The following is a 9,602-nucleotide window of genomic DNA, read 5'->3' on the forward strand; positions in this document are numbered from 1 at the left end:
ATACGGCCGTATTGAAGCTCAGAAATTTCAATTTGGCCGTATTGAGTTCACTGCGGCTGTATTGAAGCTTCAATACGGCCGTATTAATTTCAGTACGGCCGTATTGAAGTTCAGAAACTTCAATAGGCCGTATTGAGTTCACTGCGGCCATATTGAAGCTTCAATACGGCCGTATTAAGTTTAGTACGGCCGTATTGGGCTTCATTCCCTCCACTTCCTTATTTTAAGCTATTCTAAGACCTCTAGACCTACAGAGAACCCTCCTAGGGCCTTCCAGGAGTCCTTCTGGCTGATCTTCCTTCAGTCTTCGAGAGTCTTCAAGCTTTATTTCCGACCCGGGCAATTTTAGGGGTCTACAGTGGGCAATTAATGAACTCCACTAAGCCTAACAATTATGACCACTAATGCAAAACAAACACATGCTAAATTCGTGCACCCTTTGGTATGCCTCATGGCTGATTCATCCCAAAGGTTTTGGACCTTATTTAACTAAAAACAACTTGCCTAATAACTAGCCCAATAAGTGGTGCAGCCCAAACAAGAGTTGGCAGCCACTTTAACAAGAGTTTTAGGCCTTTATTTACTAATTACAAGTACTAAAAAAAAACACCCACTACGAAAATGGCGTAATTAGGCTTCATAATCCTTGATACAATTCACCATCTTGGCCTTGTCTTCATCATTGGGCATTTCTTCAAGAATAAGGGCCGCAACTTGTTGCAAAGCATCCTTGGCCCTTTTAGTCCTTGCCCTAGTCATTGGTCCTCCAAGTCCTTTGAGTGCTCCTAAATCCTTGCCCATGTCCTCATCATTCCCTCCCTCTTGAGAAGAATTTGTCCTCAAATCAAAGTCTCCATCATCTACATCAAAGAGAGATAAATCAGAAACATTGAAAGTGGAACTAACATTGTACTCACCAGGCAATTCAATCTTGTAAGCATTGTCATTTATTCTTTCTAGTACTTGAAATGGACCATCCCCTCTTGGCAAAAGCTTTGATTTCCTTTGTTCCGGAAATCTTTCCTTCCTCATGTGTACCCAAACCCAATCACCAGGTTGGAACACAACTTTCTTTCGCCCTTTGTTAGCATGTTTCGCGTAGCTCTCATTTTTCTTCTCAATTTGAGCCTTCACACGTTCGTGTAACTTCTTCACATAGTCCGCTTTGGCCTGCCCTTCTTTATGCTTAAAAACAGAAATGTTAGGCATAGGCAATAAATCAAGAGGAGTCAAAGGGTTAAAACCATACACAACCTCAAAAGGTGAACAATTTGTTGTGCTATGGACAGCCCTATTATATGCAATTCAACATGAGGCAAACTTGCTTCCCAGGACTTAATATTCTTTTTTAAAACAGTCCTAAGTAAGGTCCCCAAAGTTCTATTGACTACCTCAGTTTGTCCATCGGTTTGTGGGTGACAAGTTGTTGAAAATAATAATTTAGTACCTAACTTGCCCCACAAAGTCCTCCAAAAATGACTAAGGAATTTAGCATCCCTATCACTTACAATACTCCTTGGCACACCATGAAGCCTCACAACTTCTTTGAAAAACAAATCAGCCACATGACACGCATCATCTACCTTTTTGCAAGGTATGAAATGTGCCATTTTTGAAAACCTGTCAACAACCACAAAAATAGAATCTTTGCCATTCTTTGTTCTAGGCAGTCCCAAAACAAAGTCCATAGATATGTCAATCCAAGGATATTCAGGAGTAGGCAAAGGAGTATACAATCCATGTGGCAATGGTTTAGATTTAGCCATTTTGCACACAACACAATGTTCACAAAATTTTTGCACATCACGTTTCATATGAGGCCAAAAGAAATGTTCTTGTAAAATTTCCAAAGTCTTTTTAATCCCAAAGTGCCCCATCAAACCACCACCATGTGATTCACTAACAAGCAATTCTCTAATGGAACATGTAGGCACACACAATTTGTTTTCTTTAAATAAAAACCCATTGTGCTTAAAATACCCATATTGAGATAGTTTCTCACATGCAGCATATATTTCACCAAAAGTTTCATCAGAAGCATACATTTCTTTCAAAGATTCAAATCCAAGCAATTTAGTTTCAAGAGTGGAAAGCAATATATGTCTCCTTGATAAAGCATCAGCCACAATGTTCCCTTTTCCCCTTTTATGTTTTATGACATAGGGAAATTGTTCCAAAAACTCCACCCACTTGGCATGCCTCTTGTTAAGCTTGCCTTGTCCCTTCAAATACCTTAGGGACTCATGGTCACTATGTATTACAAACTCTTTGGGAAAAAGGTAGTGTTGCCATGTTTTCAAAGCTCTTACCAAGGCATACAATTCCTTATCATAAGTGGAAAAATTAAGGGCAGCTCCACTTAACTTCTCACTAAAATAAGCAATTGGATGGCCTTCTTGTAACAACACAGCCCCAATCCCAACATTGGAAGCATCACATTCAATTTCAAAAGATTTAGCAAAGTTTGGTAAGGCAAGAATGGGAGCATTGGTTAGCCTTTGCTTAAGAGCAACAAAGGCTTCCTCTTGTTTCCCTCCCCACTTAAAAACCACATGTTTCTTTACTACTTCATTAAGAGGTGCTGCCAAGGTGCTAAAGTCCTTAACAAACCTCCTATAAAAACTTGCAAACCATGGAAACTTCTCACTTCACTCACGGATTTAGGTGTGGGCCATTCTTGGATGGCCTTAACCTTTTCCTCATCTACTTGTACTCCTTTAGAACTTACAACAAAACCAAGGAATACAACATGATCAGTACAAAACACACATTTTTCAAGATTGGCAAACAATTGTTCTTCCTTAAGCACCTTCAAAACAGATTTCAAATGTTCCACATGCAATTCAAGAGAAGTGCTATAGACAAGAATATCATCAAAATATACCACAACAAATTTGCCAATAAATTCCCTCAAAACATGGTTCATCAATCTCATAAAAGTACTTGGTGCATTAGTTAAGCCAAAAGGCATAACCAACCACTCATACAAACCATATTTTGTTTTAAAAGCAGTTTTCCATTCATCACCCTCTCTAATTCTAATTTGATTATATCCACTTTTCAAATCAATTTTAGAGAAAATACTTGCACCATGCAATTCATCAAGCAAATCATCAAGTCTAGGAATTGGGTGCCTATATTTTATGGTGATGTTATTTAGAGCCCTACAATCAGAACACATTCTCCATGTCCCATCTTTTTTAGGGACCAAAATTACCAGAACAGCACAAGGACTCATGCTATCTCTTACCCATCCTTTGGTCATGAGTTCATCCACTTGCTTTTGAATTTCTTGCGTTTCTTGTGGATTGCTCCTATAAGCTGGCCTATTGGGTAAGGAAGCTCCTGGAATGAGATCAATTTGGTGTTCAATTCCCCTCAAAGGTGGTAATCCACTTGGTACACTTGATGGAAAAACGTCATGAAATTCCTGCAAAAGAGATTTAACACTAGAAGGTATTTCCAATTCATCAAAAGCGTTAGTGTTTAAAATCTGATTTTTGCAATACATTAGATAAAGGGGTTGTTTAGCAAGGAACAACCTCTTCACCTCACCCTTTGTTGCCAAAAGACTCTCTTTTCTCTCAAGTGTTTCGCTCCTTTTCTTTCCACTTTTTTTTTTCTCAAGTTTTTGTTCACTCTTTTTCTCAAGATCACTTTCTTTTCTCTCCAAAGAAATCTTTTCTCTCATCCTCATTTGATCCTCACACACCTCTTTAGGACTCAAAGGCTTGAGGACAATCTTTTTATTTTGGTGCACAAAAGAGATCTTATTGGAATAGCCATCATGGACGGCTTTAGTGTCAAATTGCCAAGGCCTTCCCAAAAGTATGTGGCTGGCCTCCATTGGAACTACATCACATAGCACCTTATCTTTGTATTTTCCAATGGAAATATCCACTTCTACTTGCTGCCTCACTTGCACCTCTCCATCCTCACTAAGCCACTGAAGTTTATATGGCCTAGGATGTGGTTTAGTGTCTAAATTTAGCTTTGACACTAACCTAGCACTAGCCACATTAGCGCAACTCCCTCCATCAATAATCACCATGCAAACCTTTCCATTGATGGAACATCTTGTGTGGAAAATATTCTCCCTTTGGCTTCTTTCTAAAGGACTCATTTGACTACCCATCATTCTCCTAATCATCAATAAATCTCCCTCAAGGGCCTCCTCTTCCTCCTCAATGTCACCTTCTTCTTCCTCACTAACATCAGATTGGCTAGTGTAATCTCCATTCTCCTTGAGAACCATGGTCCTTTTGGTAGGACACTCATAGGCATAATGACCCATGCCTTGACACTTAAAGCATTTTATGTCTTTACTCTTCTTTTGAGGCTGTTCTAAGGACTTAGAGGATGATTTTCCATGAGAAGTAGATGCTAGATTGCTTGGAGTGGCAGCCACCTCCTTCTTATTTTTGTCCTTCCAACTATAGGAATTATAATTAGAAGAACTCTTCTTGGTCACACTTTTTCTTTTGAGTTGTTGTTCCACTTGAATGGATTTGTGCAGCAAGTCTTCTATCTCAACAAATTCCTGCAATTCAACAACATCACGAATATCGTTATTCAAGGCATTAATAAAACGAGCCATGGTTAGTTCTGGATCTTCTTCAATATTGGCTTGCATTATGAGCAAGTCCAATTCCTTGTAATACTCTTCAACTCCTTTGGTGCCTTGTGACAATTTTTGAAGTTTAAATTTCACATCTCTAGCATAGCTAGCCGGCACATAACGTTTCCTCATGAGCCTTTTCATTTCAGCCCATGTTTCCACCAAAGGCTCTTCATTTCTCAACCTTTCTCTTTTCAACTTATTCCACCACACAAGTGCATAGTCCGAGAACTCCGCTGCTGCAAGTTTCACCTTTTGCTCTTCATCATAATTGTTACAAGTGAAAATATGTTCTATTTTGAGTTCCCATTCCACATAGGCTTCCGGATCACTCTTCCCCTTAAATGGAGGAACATTAAGTTTAACACCTTCAATTCTGTTTTGCCTAGGAGCACCACCATTTCTTCCTCTCCTTTCTTCTTCATGATGATCACGATTCTCTAATCGCTCAATTCTTCCATACAACTCTTCATTGTTTTCTCTCAATAATCTTTGCATTTGAGCATTAATAGCGTCGAACAAGAGTCTTTGTGTTCCATCCAAATGATTTCCATCTGCCATACTTCAAAAACAAGAGTAATAACAAACACAAAGAAAATAGGACCTCACCACTCTTCTCACTTGTTTACACTCGTAAAATGAACACTCGTGTATGTCACTCTTAATGGCTTTTTTTTTTTATTATTATTATTATTTTAAAGCAATTCAAAAAAAGTAGACAACACAAAGAACAAACCACAATTTTTTGTGTTAAAAGCAAGGTTTAGGGTAGGCTTAAAAAGGAATACAAAACAGCCACCAAAAATTCAAAAAAAACAAGGAAAATTAGGAATCAAAAACTGGAATTTAGATAAGTTAGTAACAACCTTCAACCAAACCAAAATATTACCTTAAAGATTGAGTTTCAAGTGTTCTAAACGCATGAACCATTCAGCCACAACTCTTTCTTCTTTTTTTTTTTTTTTTTTTATTATGCACGAATTTTATTTTATTTAATATTTTTTAACACTATTAAGGCCTAATTTTTGCAATGGTTCAGCAAATAAAGAAAGAACACTAAGGTAATATCAATGGTAATGAGAAATAACAAGGAAGGATGTTACCCAAAGAAATTCCAGCAAATGATGTGGATGAACCCAAAAAACCGGAGCTCTTGATACCAAATGATATGATTCCTAATTGCACCAGAGTTGAAAAAGGATCTTTTGGGTTCAAAATCTTAGACTTAATTTCTGGAATGTAGGGAAGGAAATTAGATGCAAGAAATGGAGGGAAGGAAACGGTAAAGGAATGGAGGAAGAATCACTCTTCCAAGGAAGGCTTCACACAAAGAATTGTGGATGATCCTTTGATATGCCCAAATTCTTGAATCACTCAAGAACAATTGGAGAATCACTCTCAGTTAATAAAACTCAAATTCTGATATGTTCTTATTCATCCCAATGGGCAGCTTATATAGCTTACAACCAAGACCTTTCACTTACATTAGTGGGCAATTAATGAACTCCATTAGTGGGCAATTAATGAACTCCACTAAGCCTAACAATTATGACCACTAATGCAAAACAAACACATGCTAAATTCGTGCACCCTTTGGTATGCCTCATGGCTGATTCATCCCAAAGGTTTTGGACCTTATTTAACTAAAAACAACTTGCCTAATAACTAGCCCAATAAGTGGTGCAGCCCAAACAAGAGTTGGCAGCCACTTTAACAAGAGTTTTAGGCCTTTATTTACTAATTACAAGTACTAAAAAAAACACCCACTACGAAAATGGCGTAATTAGGCTTCATAATCCTTGATACAATTCACCATCTTGGCCTTGTCTTCATCATTGGGCATTTCTTCAAGAATAAGGGCCGCAACTTGTTGCAAAGCATCCTTGGCCCTTTTAGTCCTTGCCCTAGTCATTGGTCCTCCAAGTCCTTTGAGTGCTCCTAAATCCTTGCCCATGTCCTCATCACAATTTTAACCTCATTCATGCTTATTCAAACAGGGTTAAAATAATGTGGTCTAGAAATTTATTGCAAGCAAGAAAAGAAGCAATAAGAAATAATAAAGAATGATTTTATTATAATTATAGCGGAAACATGTGCCCTATCGAGGCTCGGGGGTCGGGCTGTCCCCGAGGAGTAATCTCTAACAGTCATCAGGTCTATACATCCCTATCGGAAAGAGAAGAGCACTTGATGACGACGACCGGCCTTGACGCTTGTGAACCGGCCTTCCTAAAGATCTGGCTTAAAGAACGTCGAGAAGGATCTTGGTTCCTCTTCGTCCTTTGATCTTTATTAGGGTTGTATCCTAACCCTTGTTTCCCCGGATTATCCTTAATAATGGGTAGCTCGGGAATTCCTTGGGAATCCTTGCCAAGTCCTTGTCCAGGCAAGTATCCGTTCTTGGTGAGCATGTAGGCTACCTTCTTCATCTCTCGGGGAAACGTTTCAACATTGGCAATCTCCAATGCTTGGAAGGCGGTTTCTAGAGCTTCCTCTGCTGCATCCACGTAAGGTATGGCAGATGGCTTGCTGATGAGTATGTCATCTTCAGCTTGTACAGTCACCAACTTGTCACCCACTATGAATTTGACTTTCTGGTGGAGCGTAGAGGGAACAGCTTTCGCATCATGAATCCAAGGTCGGCCGAGGAGACAGCTGTACGCGGGAGTAATGTCCATCACTTGAAATTCGACATTAAAGATGGTGGGTCCAATTTGGATTGGAAGATTGATTTCTCCCACCACTTCTCTTTTAGAACCGTCGAAAGCTCGGACGATCATGTTGCTCGGGCGCATTTGGATTCCCTTGATTGCCATTTGATCGAACGTTCTTTTTGGCATCACATTCAAGGAAGATCCGTTATCCACCAAGACTTTAGCGATGTGGTATTCCTTGCACTTTACAGAGATGTGCAAGGGCTTGTTGTGATTCGTTCCCTCAGCGGGGATTTCTTCATCGGTGAAAGTGAGGTGATCATTAGCCGTGATGTGACTAACAATCGCCTCAAACTTGTCTTGGGAGATAGTGAGCGACACGTATGCCTCGTTCAAGACTTTCAACAGAGCTTGCCGATGCGGTTCGGAGCATAGGATCAACGACAACAGAGTAATCTTTGCTGGCGTCTTATGAAGTTGATCCATGATGGAATACTCGCTCTGTCGGATATATTTTAACAGCTCGTCAGTCTCCTCGTCGGATTCCTTATTTTCCTCGGTTTTTTTCTTTTTCTTCTTTTTTTTTTTCTTTTTCTTCTTTTTTTTTTCTTTATTCTTGGGAGCTTTATCATGAAGATCTTCGGGAGTGTAGATCCTGCCACTCCTAGTCATGCCCCCAAGTCCAGCGATGTTAGAGATATCGCTGTCGGCAGAAGAATGGATGTCGTATATCCATGGCACAACCTTATTCGATTCGTAGGGAAAAGGTCTTGGAGTAGTGATCCTTAACGGTGTCGGACCTTCCCCTTTATTTGTCTTGATTACCAACAACGGAGTTGATGTGCGTTCGCTTGGCGCGGTTGTTGGCTTACACTTAATAACAAACGGCGTGCGATCCATTCTGAACATACGCATCGCTTAATCCTTTCTTTTTATTACTATTATTAATGAATTACTAGGAGAGATGTATGAAATGCAAACCTAGATCCCTCCATGATCTTTGATAAGAATGCATGATATGAGATGATGACGTTGAATATGCATGCATTGTGTTTATTCAACTAAGCATTATCATGTTTTCGGGATGCTCCTAAGATGATGCATGATATTGCTTGGTTTGGATAAATATCTTTTTTTTTGGATATTTTGTTTTTTGTATTTTTTTGGGTGAAAAGGGAAACTACCTATATGAATGTGATGAAGGTAGATGTTAACACCATGTAATGGAAGATTCTTATTCCTATTTATTCTTATTTTAAAAGGGAATGTTGTATGTTTAAATAATGCAATGTATGCTCAAACAATGTCACATAAACAATGCACAAACAATTCACTCATCCACGAACAGTCACGAGCGAATCACGAGGTAGGGGTATCCTGCAGACAAGTGCATATTCAAGGAGGTTCTAACTATTCTCACTGGTTTAAGGCCCCCAAGGTGCCCCCATTATAGGGACCTAATTCCTCTCGTCGTAAGTCGATGGAAAGCTCCAACGCACTGTCGGACTTGAGTTCATGGTTATCACCTTGGGTGATGCTTTCCGACAACGGTCTACGGGCACCTATAGACCCATTCGACAACCGGCCATACTAACATCCACTCCCTATGGCTTTCCACTCATGCCCCCGGGTATAGAGGGAACTGTTGTGTGCAAAGGTTCGTGTGCAGTTTGTATTTCAAACAATTGCGTAAATTTAAACATCCAACATTTATTAAAGCCAACTATGTAAAACATGTTATCATACAAGTGAGGGGTAATGAAGTAATTTTAGACTATTATTTTAGAAATAATCCATCACTAAATGGGACTGACTCTCGAGGCTTCCCCAGTGGAGTCGCCATCTGTCGCCACCCGCCGAAACGGACACTTGGCATTCGCGATGATGGTCGGACTCTTTTTAAGTTTTGAAAAATGATGGATTGTTAGAACAACTTATTCTCAAAATGAGACCTCATCGAGCTAACAATTTTGTTTAAATGACTCTCACCAATCCATGTTAATCCCAAGCGGGACCCTCCATGGATTAGTGGTTTTCGTAAAAAGAAGGGGTTCTTGGAGTCGCCAGCAATGTTTTACTCAAAATATTGGAAAAAGATATAAGGCAATTGATTTTCACAAATCAACTTGGCCATTACAACCAGAGTTGGGTAAGGGAGTCGATTACGCGCGGGGAAGGTGTTAGCACCCCACAACGCCCCTTTCGGGTTCCCTATGACGGATTATTTCATAAATAATAGCGTAAAATTACTAAACTACCCCTATTTATTAGAACGATTATAAGTAAACTATCTACATGTTGAAAGCGTGCAATGCAACAATCAAAAAGCG

General features: G+C 39.5%; 1 protein-coding gene across 1 annotated transcript; it reads right to left on the reverse strand.

The window, feature by feature from the left end:
- Positions 1–839: 839 nt before the first annotated feature.
- On the reverse strand, positions 840–6,530 carry LOC145957985 (uncharacterized). Its single transcript, XM_083074430.1, has 8 exons — positions 6,425–6,530; positions 3,713–5,172; positions 3,218–3,430; positions 2,657–2,809; positions 2,233–2,540; positions 1,509–1,620; positions 907–1,185; positions 840–860 (listed from the first exon to the last, which is right to left on the reverse strand). Exons 1-8 carry the CDS (start codon positions 6,528–6,530, stop codon positions 840–842), a joined length of 2,652 nt encoding a protein of 883 aa, XP_082930556.1.
- Positions 6,531–9,602: the final 3,072 nt, after the last annotated feature.

This window comes from Cajanus cajan, chromosome 5 (assembly GCF_000230855.2).
Source record: "Cajanus cajan strain Asha chromosome 5, NIPB_CcT2T_4, whole genome shotgun sequence".
In the NCBI taxonomy this organism is placed as follows: Eukaryota; Viridiplantae; Streptophyta; class Magnoliopsida; order Fabales; family Fabaceae; genus Cajanus; species Cajanus cajan.

What these genes read in the sequence shown, in the direction of transcription:
- LOC145957985 (XM_083074430.1), bottom strand. Translation starts at nt 6,530, where the DNA reads ATGACTAGGGCAAGGACTAAAAGGGCCAAGGATGCTTTGCAACAAGTT. An exon ending in AGTGACCATGAGTCCCTAAG is followed by an intron (nt 1,621 to 2,232) that starts GTATTTGAAGGG and finishes GGTTGTTGACAG; the next exon opens with GTTTTCAAAAATGGCACATT. An exon ending in ATGGTGTGCCAAGGAGTATT is followed by an intron (nt 1,186 to 1,508) that starts GTAAGTGATAGG and finishes TCTGTTTTTAAG; the next exon opens with CATAAAGAAGGGCAGGCCAA.